Source organism: Tursiops truncatus, chromosome 1, assembly GCF_011762595.2.
Source record: "Tursiops truncatus isolate mTurTru1 chromosome 1, mTurTru1.mat.Y, whole genome shotgun sequence".
Lineage (NCBI taxonomy): Eukaryota > Metazoa > Chordata > Mammalia > Artiodactyla > Delphinidae > Tursiops > Tursiops truncatus.
Window position 1 is genome coordinate 15,710,315 of NC_047034.1, and position 17,792 is coordinate 15,728,106.

Below are 17,792 nucleotides of genomic sequence, written 5' to 3' on the forward strand. Positions count from 1 at the left end.
AGCCAGAAGAAATTTTGGAAATATCCAAAATTTAGAAGCAGCTCATGCAGCTCAATATCAAAACCACAAACAACCCAATCCAAAAATGGGCAGAAGACCTAAACAGACATTTCTCCAAAGAAGATATACAGATTGCCAACAAACACATGAAAGAATGCTCAACATCATTAATCATTAGAGAAATGCAAATCAAAACTACATGAGATATCATCTCACACCAGTCAGAATGACCATCATCAAAAAACTACAAACAATAAATGCTGGAGAGGGTGTGGAGAAAAAGAAAGCCTCTTGAACTGTTTGTGGGAATGTAAGTTGATACAGCCACTATGGAGAACAGTATGGAGGTTCCTTAAAAAACTAAAAGTAGAACTACCATATGACCCAGCAATCCCACTACCGGGCATATACCCTGAGAAAACCATAATTCAAAACGAGTCATGTACCACAATGTTCATTGCAGCTCTATTTACAATAGCCAGGACATGGAAGCAACCTAAGTGTCCATTGACAGATGAATGGATAAAGAAGATGTGGTACATATATACAATGGAATATTACTCAGCCATAAACAGAAACGAAATTGAGTTATTTGTAGTGAGGTGGAAGTCAGAAAGAGAAAAACAAATACCATATGCTAACACATATATATGGAATCTAAAAAAAATATGGTCATGAAGATCCAGGGGCAAGACAGGAATAAAGACACAGACCTACTAGAGAATGGACTTGAGGACACAGGGAGGGGGAAGGGTAAGCTGGGACAAAGTGAGAGAGTGGCATGCACATATATACACTACCAAATGTAAAATAGATAGCTAGTGGGAAGCAGCCGCATAGCACAGGGAGATCACCTCGGTGCTTTGTGACCACCTAGAGGGGTGGAATAGGGAGGGTGGGAGGGAGGGAGACGCAAGAGGGAAGAGATATGGGGATACATGTGTATGTATAGCTGATTCACTTTGTTATAAAGCAGAAACTAACACACCATTGTAAAGCAATTATACTCCAATAAAGAAAAAAAGAAATAAACAAAACAAAACAAAAACCCCAAAACAAAAACTGAGACAGAAATAGAGCTTATTCAGTTTGCAGTCTATTTGCCAATGGTGGCTTCAAGGGATTGAGCGATGGTTGTCCTCTTTTAAATTATTATACATTTATAGATTATATGCAGTAAAATATCTAGTATATATAGTGAAATAAAAATATATAATGTAGTTTATATAGAGAGAATAATATACATATATAGTTAAAGCTCTCATAACTGACTTTCCAGATTAACCAAGCCTCTTCATATTCTCTGTAAAATATTGACTGATGTCCCTACTCAGCTGAATCCTTAAAGTATATCCCAGTTTCTTTTAATAACTGTTTCTGGCATTGCCATTTTCTAATGTTTGGATTCATTTCTATTTTTTTCCAGTATGATTCTTTATGGGTTATGAGTACTATACATTTACAGCCTGGTACCTAATGGTGGTTTTTTTCCTATGTGTTTGTATATTAGAATGTGTAACCTATCTTCATAAGGTTAATTCCAATATGTAATTCTTTAGACAGGGAGTAATGTTATCTTACGTGTCTGCTTCTATGTGTGTTTCCTGAGCTATCTAGGGTATATACCAGTCCCTAAATAACAATGATTATAAGGAGCTTAGAAGACACTCACCACCTAGAAAATTTTCTCAGATTTATGGAAGTAAGTTTCTTTGGCCATCGATGTGAAAACTCAGTCGAATAAAATGGACCCACAATGTAGCTTCACTTCATTCATTGCTCTTGGAGAATTATCAGACCAGGCAACATCTACTTTAACTTATGTAATCATATCACCATGCCATTTTCTCTGGAAATCTGATTTCTATAAGAGATGTCATAAATCTATTTATCTAAGATTAGGGATTTGTAGAATAACAGGCCATTCGATGGTATAGTCTGGGAAGATCTTCTAAGGAAGATGTTGAAGCTGATGAATGAGAAAGAGGCAGCCATGTGACAACACAGGAGGTGGAGCTGTCCTTTATTTATATTATTTATTATTATTATTTTATTTTTTATTATATTTATTATTTATTATATTATTATATTATTTATATTAGTCTCTTCAGTCACATTAAAACTTCCCATTGGGGTGCAGTATCTTTCTGAATTACAGTTTTCTCTGGATTCTGGGAGCGGAATTGCTTCGGCATACAGTAGCCCTATTTTTAGTTATTTAAGGAATCTCCATACTGTTCTCCATAGTGGCTGCACCAGTTTACATTCCCACCCACAGTGGGTTTCCTTTTCTTCACACTTCCTCAAGCTTTTGTTATTTGTAGACTTTTTGATGATGGCCATTCTGACCATTGGAAGTGACACCTCATTGTAGTTTTGTTTTGCATTTCTCTAGTAATTAATGATGTTGAGCATCTTTCCATGTGCCCACTGGCCACCTGTATATCTTCTTTGGAGAAATGTCTACTTAGGTCTTCTGTCCATGTCTTGATTGGGTTGTTGTTGTGTTTTGTTTTGTTTGTTTATTTTTATTACTGAGTTATATGAGCTGCTTTTATATTTTGGAAATTAAGCCCTTTTCTGTACACCAGAAACTAACACAACATTGTAAATCAACTGTACTTAAATTAAAAAAAAAACCCAAAAGGTAGCAACAATATCCTAAACTTATCTCGTGTATATCCACAGTAATTAGCCCAGTCTCCTACAATTCCAACTCATTTCCATGGCCCATGTTTTATCATTATGCTATTTTTACTAGTGGTATATTCATTGCTTATCTCCCAGTTTATCAACTTAGATAGTATCTACTAACTAGCCATGAGGGAAGTGAGGAAATTAACATTTTTCTACTCCCCAAGTGTTGTTTTCTTATTATCACTATTTTCATTGTCAAGATTTATAACGTTTATTTTTTCTTCAGTAATTATTATTAGACCTTCTAAGTTTTGTCTGCAGGTTGATTTAAAATTGAAAACAAGAAGCAGCTTTTAAAATACTGTAGTTATATGAATGTTTTGAATTTTAGAATCAACTGGTATAGATGGAGCCATTTAGAAGAGATGAAATCATGTAGCCCTACCTCATGTAAACTTCACTAAGGCAAATCTTTCAGTGTAGATTCTATTTTAATCTTTCCGACTCCATCCCTCCCTTCCCTATTTTCACATCCCATGATGTATCCTTTCATAGATTCTTTTTCAACCTACAGGACAACTTACTCAAGTAAATTTTTTTCCTTTAGGGTTCAAAAGAGTTTTGTTCATTTCAGGTTCACAGGTGGTGTGCTTTCTGAACTCTGGCATGTTTGAAAATGTCTTTCTTTTGCTTTTATTTTTGCCTGATGGTTTTATTCGCTGGAAGAACTTTCGGTTCAAAACTTTTCCTCTAATAACATTGAAAACATTACCCTAGTGTTTCCTAGCATTCATTACCTCTTATGAAAAGTCTGATGTCTCTTTGATTTATGTTCCTTTGGAGACAATATGTTCCACTCGTATACCTCCCTCACCCCTTCAAAAAGAGTTTTCTTCTGTATTTGTCTTGCTTGGCGCTCAGTGAATTCTTTCTATGTGAAGATTTATATTGTTAATTTATTGTTTTTCAGTTCAGGTGAATTTTCTGTCTCTTATTTCTTGGATTTTCTCACCCTTCCATTGCCTCAATTCTCTCCCCTTGGAACTCTTAGCAAATTAAGTTTAATGTGAACCTAGTCTCAACAAATGTTTATTGAGTGGATGAATCAATGTTTTGTTGGCATCCAATAACAGATATTATCATAAGGTGGCCCCAAACAATGAAAGTAACATTTTGAATTGTTTGCTGTCTATAATAGTGTCATTTCTAAAGACAAAATAAAATAATTATTTTTTGTTTATGCCACATTTTCTTTTGAGATGTCATTTTAATTTAGGATTATCCTATTTGTCAAAACTTCAGTGTTAAGAAATCCCAGCCAGCTGGTAGGAATTAACCCTGCAATATGCACATTAAAAATACAGTTGGAATTGTCATATAGCATTTCTTTCTTTTTTTTTTTTGGACACACTGCTCAGCTTGTGGGATCAGGGATCTAACCCGGGTGCATGCAGTGAAGGCACTGAGTCCTAGTCACTGGACTGCCAGGAAATTCCCATCACATAGTATTTTTTAATTTTTAACATCTTTATTGGAGTATAATTGTTTTGCAATGGTGTGTTAGTTTCTGCTTTATAAAAAAAGTGAAGCAGCTATACATATACATATATCCCCATATCTCCTGCCATTTGCATCTCCCTCTCACCCTTTCTATCCCACCCCTCTAGGTGGTCACAAAGCACAGAGCTGACCTCCCTGTGCTATGCAGCTGCTTCCCACTAGCTATCTATTTTACATTTGGTAGTGTATATGTGTCCATGCCACTCTCTCACTTCATCCCAGCTTACCCTTGCCACTCCCCATGTCCTCAAGTCCATTCTCTACGTCTGTGTCTTTATTCCTGTCCTGCCCCTAGGTTCTTCAGAAACATATATATATATATATTTTAGATTCCATATATATGTGTAAGCATTTGGTATTTGTTTTTCTCTTTCTGACTTCACTCTGTATGACAGACTCTAACTCCATCCACCTTACTGCAAATAAATCAATTTCATTTCTTTTTATGGCTGAGTAATATTCCATTGTATATATGTACCACATCTTCTTTATCCATTCATCTGTCAATGGACACTTAGGGTGTTTTCATGTCCTGGTTATTGTAAATAGAGCTGCAATGAACACTGTGGTACATGACTCGTTTTGAATTACGGTTTTCTCAGGGTATATGCCCAGTAGTGGGATTGCTGGGTCGTATGGTAGTTCTATTTGTAGTTTTTAAAAGGAACCTCCGTACTGTTCTCCATAGTGGCTGTATCAATTTACATTCCCACCAACAGTGAAAGAGGGTTCCCTTTTCTCTACACCCTCTCCAGCATTTATTGTTTGTAGATTTTTTGATGATGGCCATTCTGACTGGTGTGAGGTGATATCTTGTTGTAGTTTTGATGTGCATTTCTCTAATGATTAATGATGTTGAGCATTCTTTCATGTGTTTGTTGGCAATCTGTATGTCTTCTTTGGAGAAATGTCTATTTAGGTCTTCTGCCCATTTTTGGATTGGGTTGTTTGTTTTTTTAATATTGAGCTGCATGAGCTGTTTATATATTTTGGAAATTAATCTTTTGTCCATTGATTCATTTGCAAATATTTTCTCCCATTCTGAGGGTTGTCTTTTTGTCTTGTATGTAGTTTCCTTTGCTTTGCAAAAGCATTTAAGTTTCATTAGTTCCCATTTGTTTATTTTTATTTCCCTTTCTCTAGGAGGTGGATCAAAAAAGATCTTGCTGTGATTTATGTCAAAGAGTGTTCTTCCTACATTTTCCTCTAAGGGTTTTATAGTGTCCAGTCTTACACTTAGGTCTCTAATCCATTTTGAGTTTTTTTTGTGTATGGTGTTAGGGAGTGTTCTAACTTCATTCTTTTACATGTAGCTGTCCAGTTTTCCCAGCACCACTTAGTGAAGAGGCTGTCCTTTCTCCACTGTACATTCCTGCCTCCTTTATCAAAGATAAGGTGACCATATGTGCGTGGGTTTATCTCTGGGCTTTCTATCCTGTTCCATTGATCTATCTTTCTGTTTTTCTGCCAGTACCATACTGTCTTGATTACTGTAGCTTTGTAGTATAGTCTGAAGTCAGGGAGCCTGACTCCTCCAGCTCCGGTTTTCGTTCTCAAGACTGCTTTGGCTATTCGGGGCCTTTTGTGTTTCCATACAAATTGTGAAATTTTTTGTTCTAGTTCTGTGAAAAATGCCAGTGGTAGTTTGAAAGGGATTGCATGGAATCTGTAGATTACTTTGGGTAGTAGAGTCATTTTCACAATGTTGATTCTTCCAATCCAAGAACATGGTATATCTCCCCATCTGTTTGTATCATCTTTAATTTCTTTCCTCAGTGTCTTATAGTTTTCTGCATACAGGTCTTTTGTCTCCTTAGGGAGGTTTATTCCTAGGTATTTTATTCTTTTTGTTGCAATGGTAAATGAGAGTGTTTCCTTAATTTCTCTTTCAGATTTTTCATCCTTAATGTATAGGAATGCAAGATTTTTCTGTGCATTAATTTTGTATCCTGCTACTTTACCAAATTCATTGATTAGCTCTAGTAGTTTTCTGGTAGCATCTTTAGGATTCTCTATGTATAGTATCATGTCATCTGCAAACAGTCACAGCTTTACTTCTTTTCGGATTTGGATTCCTTTTATTTATTTTTCTTCTCTGATTGCTGTGACTAAAACTTTGAAAACTATGTTGAATAATAGTGGTGAGAGTGGACAACCTTGTGTTGTTCCTGATCTTAGGGGAAGCAGTTTCAGTTTTTCACCATTGAGAATGATGTTGGCTCTGTGTTTGTCATATATGGCCTTTATTATGTTGAGGTAGGTTCCCTCTATGCCTACTTTCTGGAGGGTTTTTATCATAAATGGGTATTGAGTTTTGTCGAAAGATTTTTCTGCATCTATTGAGATGATCATAGGTTCTTCTCCTTCAATTTCTTAATATGGTTTATCACATTGATTGATTTGAATATACTGAAGAATCCTTGTATTCCTGGGATAAATCCCACTTGATCATGGTGTATGATCCTTTTAAAGTGCTGTTGGATTCTGTTTGCTAGTATTTTGTTGAGGATTTTTGCATCTATGTTCATCAGTGATATTGGCCTGTAGTTTTTTTTGTGACATCTTTGTCTGGTTTTGGTATCAGGGTGATGGTGGCCTCATAGAATGAGTTTTGGAGCGTTCCTTCCTCTGCTATATTTTGGAAGAGTTTGAGAAGGATAGGTGTTAGCTCTTCTGTAAATGTATGATAGAATTCACCTGTGAAGCCATATGGTCCTGGCCTTTTGTTTGTTGGATGATTTTTAATCACAGTCTCAATTTCAGTGCTTGTGATTGGTCTGTTTATATTTTCTGTTTCTTCCTGGTTCAGGCTCGGCAGGTTGTGCTTTTCTAAGAATTTGCCCATTTCTTCCAGGTTGTCCATTTTATTGGCATATAACTGCTTATAGTAATCTCTCATGATCCTTTGTATTTCTGCAGTATCAGTTGTCACTTCTCCTTTTATCTTTCTAATTCTATTTGTTTGAGTCTTCTTTTTTTCTTGATGAGTCTGGCTAATGGTTTATCAATGTTGTTTATCTTCTCAAAGAACTAGCTTTTAGTTTTATTGATATTTGCTATTGTTTTCTTCATTTCTTTTTCATTTATTTCTGCTCTGATCTTTATGATTTCTTTCCTTCTGTTAACTTTGGGCTGTTTTTGTTCTTTCTCTAATTGCTTTCGGTGTAAGGTTAGCTGTTTATTGGAGATGTTTCTTGTTCCTTGAGGTAGATTTGTATTGCTATAAAGTTCCCTCTTAGAACTGCTTTTGCTGTAGGTTTTGGGTCGTCGTGTTTTTTGTTTGTTTGTTTGTTTGTTTGCGGTATGCAGGCCTCTCACTGTTGTGGCCTCTCCCGTTGCAGAGCACAGGCTCCGGACGTGCAGTCCCAGCGGCCATGGCTCACGGGCCCAGCCGCTCCACAGCATGTGGGATCCTCCCGGACCGGGGCACGAACCCATGTCCCCTGCATCGGCAGGCCAACTCTCAACCACTGCGCCACCAGGGAAGCCCTGGTTCATCGTGTTTTCATTGTCATTTGTTTCTAGAAATATTTTGATTTCCTCTTTGATTTCTTCAGTGATCTCTTGGTTATTTAGTAGTGTATTGTTTAGCCTCCATGTGTTTGTATTTTTTATAGATTTTTTCCTGTAATTGATATATAGTCTCATAACGTTGTGGTCAGAGAAGATGCTTGATACAATTTCAATTTTCTTAAATTTACCAAGGCTTGATTTGTGACCCACGATATGTCTATCCAGGAGAATGTTCCATGAGCACTTGAGAAGAAAGTGTATTCTGTTGTTTTTGGATGGAATGTCCTGTAAATATCAATTAAATCCATCTTGTTTAATGTATCATTTAAAGCTTGTGTTTCCTTATTTATTCTCATTTTGGATGATCTGTCCACTAGTGAAAGTGTGGTGTTAAATTCCCCTACTATGGTTGTATTACTGTTGATTTCCCCTTGTATGGCTGTTAGCATTTGCCTTATGTATTGAGGTGCTCCTCTGTTGGGTGCATAAATATTTACAATTGTTATATCTTCTTCTTGGATCGATCCCTTGATCATTATGTAGTGTCCTTTTTTGTCTCTTCTAATAGTCTTTATTTTAAAGTCTATTTTGTCTGATATGAGAATTGCTATTCCAGCTTTCTTTTGATTTCCATTTGCATGGATTATCTTTTTCCACCCCCTCACTTTCAGTCTGTATGTGTCCCTAGGTCTGAAGTGGGTCTCTGGTAGACAGCATATATATGGGTCTTGTGTTTGTTTGTATCCTTTCAGCCAGTCTATGTGTTTAGGTTGGAGCATTCAATCCATTCATGTTTAAGGTAATTATCTATATGTATGTTCCTATTACCATTTTCTTAATTGTTATGGATTTGGTTTTGTAGGCCCTTTTCTTCTCTTGTGTTTCCCACTCAGAGAAGTTCCTTTAGCATTTGTTGTAGAGCTGGTTTGGTGGTGCTGAATTCTGTTAGCTTTTGCTTGTCTGTAAATGTTTTAATTTCTCTGTCGAATCTGAATGTGATCCTTGCTAGGTAGAGTAATCTTGATTGTAGGTTTTTCCCTTTCATCACCTTAAATATGTCCTGCCACTCCCTTCTGGCTTGCAGAGTTTCTGCTGAAAGATCAACTGTTAACCTTATGGGGATTCCCTTGTGTGTTATTTGTTTTTTTTCTCTTGCTGCTTTTAATATTTTTTCTTTGTATTTAATTTTTGATAGTTTGATTAATATGTGTCTTGGCATGTTTCTCCTTGGATTTATCCTGTATGGGACTCTCTGCACTTCCTGGACTTGATTGAATATGTCCTTTGCCATATTAGGAGAGTTTTCAACTATAATCTCTTCAAATATTTTCTCAGTCCCTTTCTTTTTCTCTTCTTCTTCTGGGACCCCTATAATTCAAATGTTGGTGCGCTTAATGTTGTCCCAGAGTTCTGTAAGACTGTCCTCAATTCTTTTCATCATTTTTTCTTTATTCTGCTCTGTGGTAGTTATTTCCACTGTTTTATCTTCCATGTCACTTATCTGTTCTTCTGCCTCAGTTATTCTGCTATTGATTCCTTTAAGAGAATTTTTAATTTCATTTATTGTGTTGTTCACCATTGTTTGTTTGCCCTTTAGTTGTTCTAGGTCCTTGTTAAACGTTTCTTGTATTTTCTCCATTCTATTTCCAAGATTTTGGATCATCTTTACTATCATTACTCTGAATTCTTTTTCAGGTAGACTGCCTATTTCCTCTCCATTTGTTTGGTTTGGTGGGTTTTTACCTTGCTCCTTCGTCTGCTGTGTGTTTCTCTGTCTTCTCATTTTGTTTAACTCACTGTGTTTGGGGTCTCATTTTTGCAGGCTGCAGGTTCGTAGTTCCCGTTGTTTTTAGTGTCTGCTCCCAGTGGCTAAGGTTGGTTCAGTGGTTTGTGTAGGTTCTCTGGTGGAAGGGACTAGTGCCTGTGTTCTGGTGGATGAGGCTGGATCTTGTCTTTCTGGTGGGCAGGTCCACGTCTGGTGGTGTGTTTTGGGGTGTCTGTGCACTTATTATGATTTTAGGCAGCCTCTCTGTAATGGGTGGGGTTGTGTTCCTGTCTTGCTAGTTGTTTGACATAGGGTGTCCAGCACTGTAGCTTGCTGGTCGTTGAGTGAAGCTGGGTGTTGGTGTTGAGATGGAGATCTCTGGGAGAGCTTTCGCCGTTTGCTATTACGTGGAGCTGGGACGTCTCTGGTGGAGCAATGTCCTGAACTCGGCTCTCCCACCTCAGAGGCTCAGGCTTGAAAACCGGCCAGAGCACCAAGACCTTGTCAGCCACACGGCCAGGTACGTGGGGAGTTTCTTGCCTTTGGGGAGGTCTGAGGTCTTCTGCCAACGTTCAGTAGATGTCCTGTAGGAGTTGTTCCACATTTAGAAGTATTTCTGATGTATTTGTGGGGAGGAAGGTGATCTCCACATCTTACTCCTCCGCCATCTTGAAGGTCTCCCCCTGACATAGTATATCTAATGTAATCATTTCCACTTGGAGGAGGGCTTAACAAACTTAAAAGTCTATTTTAAAATAACAACTTCACAAATGAACTTATCTACAAAACAGGAACACACTCACAGACGTAGAGAAAGAACTTATGGCTACCAGGAGGGAAGTGATAGTTATAGAGTTTGGGACTGACATATACACACTGCTGTATTTAAAATGGATAACCCACAAGACCTACTGTATAGCACAGGGAACTCTACTCAGTATATATACATATTTTTAAAAATAAATTTATCTATTTATTATTGGCTGTGTTGGGTCGTTGTTGCTGAGCACAGGCTTTCTCTAGTTGCGGTGAGCTGGGGCTACTCTTCCTTGTGGTGCACGGGCTTCTCATTGTGGTGGCTTCTCCTGTTGTGGAGCATAGGTTCTAGGTGCGTGGGCTTCAGTAGTTGTGGTATTCGGGCTCTGTTGTTGTGGTGCACAGGCTTAGTTGCTCCGTGGCATGTGGGATCTTCCTGGACCAGGGTTTGAACCTTTGTCCCCTGCATTGGCAGGCAGCTTCTTAACCACTGTACCACCAGGGAAGTCCCGGAACTCTGCTTGATATTATGTAACAACCTAAATGTGAAAAGAATTGGAAAAAAATAGATACATGTACATGTGCCACTGAATCACTTTGCTGTACACCTGAAACTATCACAACATTGTTAATCAACTATGGTCCTATATAAGATAAAAAGTTAAAAAAAAATAGCAACTTCACTCTTTCCTGCTTGTATTTTCATGATTCAGTGTTCAAGAAGAAATAAATATTCTCTGAAATTAACAGCAGTGGATAAACTATAAAGCTCTCAATAACTATAAAATAAAAATAATATGAAAAGGAAGAGAAACATTTTAATTGTACAGTTTTAGCTAGCATTTCAGGGAAAGATTGTACGTATCATATTGAATACTTCAAAGTTATCTTGGTACACATGTGTGTATTTTACATTAACCAGAAAAACAAGCACTAGAAACTTTAACATCCTCGATTTTAAGAAGCCGATATGCAGCCTGTTTATGTATATTTAAGATCTCTCATTTAGAGTTAAGTGGAAGAAGAAAAGACGAGACTGTTTTTGCAGATGTTGAGAAGGAATTCATTGCAGGCAATCATCATTTAATATCCATAGTGCTGATTTTTTTTTTTTTTTTTTTTTTAGTGCTGACTTTTTGAACAAGTGCTTTCTCTAAATGATAAATCAAATGAGTTGGCACCAACAATAATCTCTTAGAATATGAATGAGCAAAGCAAGAATATTAAAACAATAGAAACATTAACATAAAAAAAATCAGCCATTATAGCAAAGAACAGGAAAGGAAATTGGGGAACTATTTTGAATTTTTTATGGTCGGTGTTAACACAATTTACAGAGGGGACTATTGTGTAAAAAAGCCAAAATACAGATAGAGCTGTAAATATTTACCCATTTAGATGTGCCATGTATATGAGTTGTTGCTATTGCTGTAACTAACAGTTGAAATGAAAGGATAGGAAATTTTGCCATTTAAAATATAGACACCCAAAACAACAATTTTCTTTATACTGTATATCCCATGCTCTCTACAAGTGAGACCACTTTCTGGATTTTGAACAAGTCATACACACAGTTTCCCATCTCTATTTACCCTCTGTTCCCTCCACCTACACTATCTATTTCCATCTCTGTGTATGGAAGGCTTAATTTTCTTTCAGGTTCAGCAGAAATACTAACCTGCTTTCAACACCTTGGTAAGCAGGCATCTTTAATTTTTGAACATCTATAGCTTTTTATAAAATTTTGGGGTACTTGGCATAAACTATTCTGTAGAGTTACATAGCATTATGTTTTCAGGTGATGTTATTTCATTTGATCTCCTTACAATCCACTGGGAAAGTGGGACCAGAAAAAAGAAAATCGAAGCTTCAAAAGATTTAGGCTTCCCAAGACAACCCAGTGTGTGCTGAGGCCAGGACTCTGGCCATGAATGGCTGATTTTCCTAGTATATCATGCTGCATCTCAAAATCTTGCTCTTATCTTTTCTTATAAGGTTGAACGTCATGTGAGGGCAGAAAGAAAACAAAGTTAACTGACTTCTCTGAAAATTTCCAAACATTGGCAGGTTTTACACTGATGCATATGTCCACAAATGTTGCGCACACAGTTTTATAAGCATACCAAATTTTATCAATCATTGTTTACATCACGCATGTGTTCAAATCCTGTCATAGTTAATCAAAATTGCATAAAGTGACCCTAGCCTCACTAAATAGACAGGTTGCTAAATTATAAAGGACCTGGGAATGCAGTTAATAGCAAAGCAAAGCTTTTTTGGTAACAAAATTCACTGAGGATTCAGCTGCTAAGTAGGGTCAGTACGGATGCCCCCATACAAAGAACTCTGTTCCGTCAACATTTTTGTTAGATAGAGATTCTTCTACTGCCAGAGGAAATTGGAATAACTCGATACCTATCCCGGCAGAGTATGTTAACAGAGGGACTTTTAAAATACATTATGCGCTAATATCTGGGGAGAAGGGTTTCTGATTCTGAAATTTCCTCCTTTCTCCTGCCTTCCTCTGCTACAGGGAAGAGTGATACAGAAGTGGCTTTGATCCTCTTCCTTACATTAATTCTTTTTTTTTTTTTTTCCCAAAGTGATATAAGTCTTTTTGTACTCAGCTTTGTTTTATTTATTTATTTATTTATTTATTTATTTATTTATTTATTTTGCGGTACGTGGGCCTCTCACTGTTGTGGCCTCTCCCGCTGCGGAGCACAGGCTCCGGACGCGCAGGCTCAGCGGCCATGGCTCACGGGCCCAGCCGCTCCGCGGCATGTGGGATCTTCCCGGACCGGGGCACGAACCCGCGTCCACTGCATCGGCAGGCGGACTCTCAACCACTGCGCCACCAGGGAAGCCCTGTTTTATTTTTATTCCTATTATTAAAGTGGTCTTCTGGCTACCAGCTGCTTCTTTTCAGCATTGATGAGGATTTGGCTGTTTTCATTTATTTTTATTTCGGTGGTGGGGAGTCCAAAGTTCAACTGTAGCAAGGGGTCCATCAGACTGTATTTTGTGGGTTGATTATGCATGAGGCAGGCCCGCACCTTGGCTCTGCTTTCAGCTTTATGGGCCTCTTCTTATTATCTCAGAGCCTGGGGAAAGTTGGATACTCAGTACCTCCCAGAGCGGGTGTACATAGCGGGAGAGGCTAAGGCTTTAGGTGAAATTGCCAAATCCTGTATTTGTCCACCAGCAGGCGATAAGTGAAGAAGCTTAAGCTTTGCATTCCTACTGCCTGAAGCCGGCAGACCCTGCAATCAAACATGGAGACCGTATTCCAAAACAATTGTACCTGATGACCGCTTATTATGGAAACAGTCAGTTTCACTAAGGATGCTTGCCAATAAAACAAAGTGGAAAACAGGATCTCTTCATAATTTCTGCTCATCGAGCCACAATTTTGTAGATGATAGCTGAACTCTTATTCAGATTTCAAAAACCACTTTGTGGACTTAAGGACCATTGATTCACACAGGGCCCCTGATCGGGGCATCCTCCCCAGGCATCAAGCAGAGAGTGAGTCTGCTGCCGGGTAACCCTCTTCCAGAGGCCACACCGACAGCCCGAAGATCTAGTTAAGCACAGGTCCGAACGGCAGCGGAGCTAACGGTTCACCTCTTATTCCGGTGTTAAACTTGGGATTTACCATCCTGCAGAATGATTTCATAGACACCTCTGAGTCAATCCTTTCTTTCTAAATCAGAATAACACAGTTACCAGCAGGCTTGACACCAGGGAAACGTTTGTAAAATGCCAGCTGGCCTGAGAGATTACACTCACTGGAGGGAATGTAAGTTAATGCTTTCTTGTCACCTCTGGCAGACATTTTCCTTACAGATTTCTTAACCTCGTGGTTAAGAAAACTGGCCGGAGGCAGTCCTGTGTGAAATATGGACAGTCATTTCTCCTGCATTTGCTTGAAAAAGTATTTTCCTTTAAGTAAAACTGGGCAAACAGCTATTCTGATTTTGGCATTCTCAAAAGTTTGAAGCAATTTTAAACATCCCTAACTTTTGCATATAGCCTTTGGGCCTGTAGACTTTCTTTGTTTCATTTATTCATCTATTTACTCAGTCAAATTTCAAATATGGACCTGCGGTATAACTAGTGGTGGATATATAGCTTTGTACTGAGGAGCTTCAAATAAAAATAGGGAGCTAAGATAGATATAGAGAAAATGATGGGAGAATGATTAAAAAGTGATTCCTACCTAAAGAAAGTTTAAAATATTAGTTAAAAATATCCCCTGCCAGGATAGGTATCAAGTGCTTAGAAAAGGTGCCTAAAAATGTCATAAGGGTAAGACTGATGGAAAGAGATGAAATTTAACCTGATTCTAAATGGACACAGATGACTGGGGAATCTTTTTAGCCAGACAAAAGGAAGGCCATAAGCAAAGGAATGGGAGTGGGAAAAACTGGTATGTGAACATTTGAAAGAAGGAAGATTCATTTGATTAAGAGATAAGCAAGAAGAGGGCTTGCCTGGTGGTGCAGTGGTTAAGAATCTGCCTGCCAATGCAGGGGACACGGGTTTGAGCCCTGATCCGGGAAGATCCCACATGCCGTGGAGCAACTAAGCCCGTGCGCCACAACTACTGAGCCTGCACTCTAGACCCCGTGAGCCACAACTACTGAGCCCATGTGCCGCAACTACTGAGCCTGCGCTCTAGAGCCTGCGAGCCACAACATGCCACAACTACTGAAGCCTGCACACCTAGAGCCTGTGCTCCGCAACAAGAGAAGCCACCACAATGAGAAGCCCGCGCACCACAACAAACCCCCAATGCAGCCAAAAATAAAACACTTGAAATAAATAAATTAAAAAAAAGAGAAAGATAAGCAAGAAGAGATTCCTGAAGAGAATCAAGAAAGTATCATTGGAGAGATCTGTGTAACTGGGTATCTTGATATTATCCCCCTTTTGTGACCAACACATGTGGTGTCTATAAGGAATTGTAAATGGATTTCAGTACAAGAGTTAACTTTCATGGCCTTTCACTGCCAAGGACTCTGCACCTGGTTTCATCATGAAAGAGCACAGTTATGGATTGATGATGTCTGCCATGGACAGGGAAAGGCAGCACATATAGCATTTATGTTCCATTATATACACTGGCATTTGATTGTATTCAATATAATTCGTTTTTCATTTGAAGTATAGTTGATTTACAGTGATTCTGGTGTACAGCAAAGTGATTCAGTTTTACACACACACACACACACATCTATTCTTTTCCCTTATAGGTTTTTATAAGATATTGAGTATAGTTCCCTGTGCTATACAGTAGGTCCTTGTTGTTTACATTTTATATACAGTAGTGTGTATCTGTTAATCCCAAATTCCCAATTTATCCCTCCTCTCCTTTCCCCTTTTGTAACCATAATTTTGTTCTCTATGTCTGTGAGTCTATTTCCATTTTGTAAACAAGTTCATTTGTACCTTTTTTTTTAGGTTCCACATATAAGTGGTATCATGTATTTGTCTCTGTCTGACTTACTTCACTTAGTATTATAATCTCTAGCTGCATCCGTGTTGCTGCAAGTGGCATTTCATTCTTTATTATGACTGAGTAATATTCCATTGTGTGTCTCTCTCTCTATAATATATATACATATATATACATATATATGTATATATATAATATCTTCTTTATCCATTTGTCTGTCGATGGGCATTTAGGTTGCTTCCATGTCTTGGCTATTGTAAATAGTGCTGCTGTGAACATTGGGGTGCATGTGTCTTTTCAAATTAGAGTTTTCTCTGATATATGTCCAGGAGTGGGATTGCTGGGTCGTATGGTAATTCTATTTTTAGTTTTTGAAGGAACCTCCATACTGTTCTCCATAGTGGCTGCACCAATTTACATTCCCACCAACAGTGTAGGAGGGTTTCCTTTTCTCCACATCCCAATACAGTGTTTTAGACATAGTGTGTTTTTTCCCTCCAACTTAAAAAAAAAAACCAAACATATGTAAGTAGGGCTGGTATTTACCAACATGCACTATTACACTATAACGATATTTATAGCTGGCATCCATTCAGATCAGAGGGGTATCTACTCTCATTGTCCAGTGCCTGTGCCAGTCTTATTATGAAATATTTAAATATAATTTCTGAATATTTGTTGGATTTCTCCAAAAAGATTACAAGTCCCTTGGGGCTGGTGAGTACACTATGAAATTCTTATGAATCTTCACAGTACCCAGCTCAGTGATAAGCATATGGTAGATGCTTAATTAGATAGTAGGAAGTAGACACAGTCTGCCTTGGCAGAATATGACTGTCATTGGTCTCATTTCGCTCTGTAATGAGTAGTTTACCTAGCCTAATGACCTGTGAGGTACTCTGGTTATTTTCACCGCTGCAAAAGTCAGATTAAAGAATAGACCCAGAGAGCTTCCCTGGTGGCGCACTGGTTGAGAGTCCGCCTGCCGATGCAGGGGACACGGGTTCATGCCCGGGTCCGGGAGGATCCCACATGCCGCAGGGCCACTGGGCCCGTGAATCATGGCCGCTGAGCCTGCACGTCCGGAGCCTGTGCTCCGCAACGGGAGAGGCCACAATAGTGAGAGGCCCGCATACCGCAAAAAACCCCCCAAAAACCCAAAAAACAAAAAGAATAGACCCAGAAATGGTCACAGCCCAACCCTGTGCTATTCATCAACGAAAGAGCGGACACAAGGCCAGTGCCCAGTGTGAAGATGCACCCAAACCCTGTCCTGGTCCCACCTACTGTCAACGTGGTTTGAAAGTGGAGAGCAATTAGATTCTCAGGTGTGTCAGAATATTACTGCCCATCACCCACAAGCTAGACTGAGTTATCGTCTTTGACAGATTCACAAAGGGCTTCAATTAACTCAGACTGAGATTTCCTAAGAGTTCTTCCTTTGATTAGTTTACTGTTTTCCATTAAAACAGATGCCTTTCTGTTTCCTTTTACTCAAGTACCATTTTCCTTTTTAAAAAAATTCAAAACCAACCAAACCATACTTTTCCCATTCTAGAACTACAGGGTAATTCTTGAAATCATTCTATTTCTTCTGGATGTTTGTGTCTTTAGAATATTTTTGAGATGATTAGACCCCCCTCTGTGGTCATTATTTAGCAAACTCTCCATTATTCCTTGCCTATATTTTTCTTAAAGTCAGTCCCTTCAGCCTTTAATCATTTGTCTCGAATTTTTCTGAACCTGTTCCAATTCTTCCAACTGTATATGGAGTTAAGGTCACTACACTGAACCCCAGTTCTTTAAAAGAAAAAAAATCACTTTCTTTTTCATTGTTCTGGGAAATCATGCATAATCTGTTGTCCAAGGTCATGCTGTCAAGTTAGTGTTATCCTGTATCTATGATTAGGAGCCTGACATGTCACGAGACATGTACCAGGAGATGTTGTGAAATGTTACTTATATGGACCATGCAGAATGTGACTTTGTGGTTATTGAGACTTGGGGTGGGCAAGTATGCCTCTGCATTATGATGATACTTTTATCAAGTAAATTAACAGCAGAAAGAAGTTAAAGGGAAAATAAAGTACTTAAGGAAAA

At 38.4% G+C, this 17,792-nt stretch overlaps 1 protein-coding gene across 1 annotated transcript in view; it reads right to left on the minus strand.

Moving 5' to 3' along the window:
• Nucleotides 1-937: 937 nt before the first annotated feature.
• GPATCH2 (G-patch domain containing 2) overlaps nucleotides 938-17,792 on the minus strand; it is a 188,646-nt gene continuing 171,791 nt past the window's right edge. Inside the window, exon 10 of the mRNA XM_073800361.1 lies at nucleotides 938-10,770. Coding sequence (XP_073656462.1) covers nucleotides 10,715-10,770 — 56 coding nt within the window. The 3' untranslated portion in view covers nucleotides 938-10,714. The remainder of the gene's footprint in view (nucleotides 10,771-17,792) is intronic.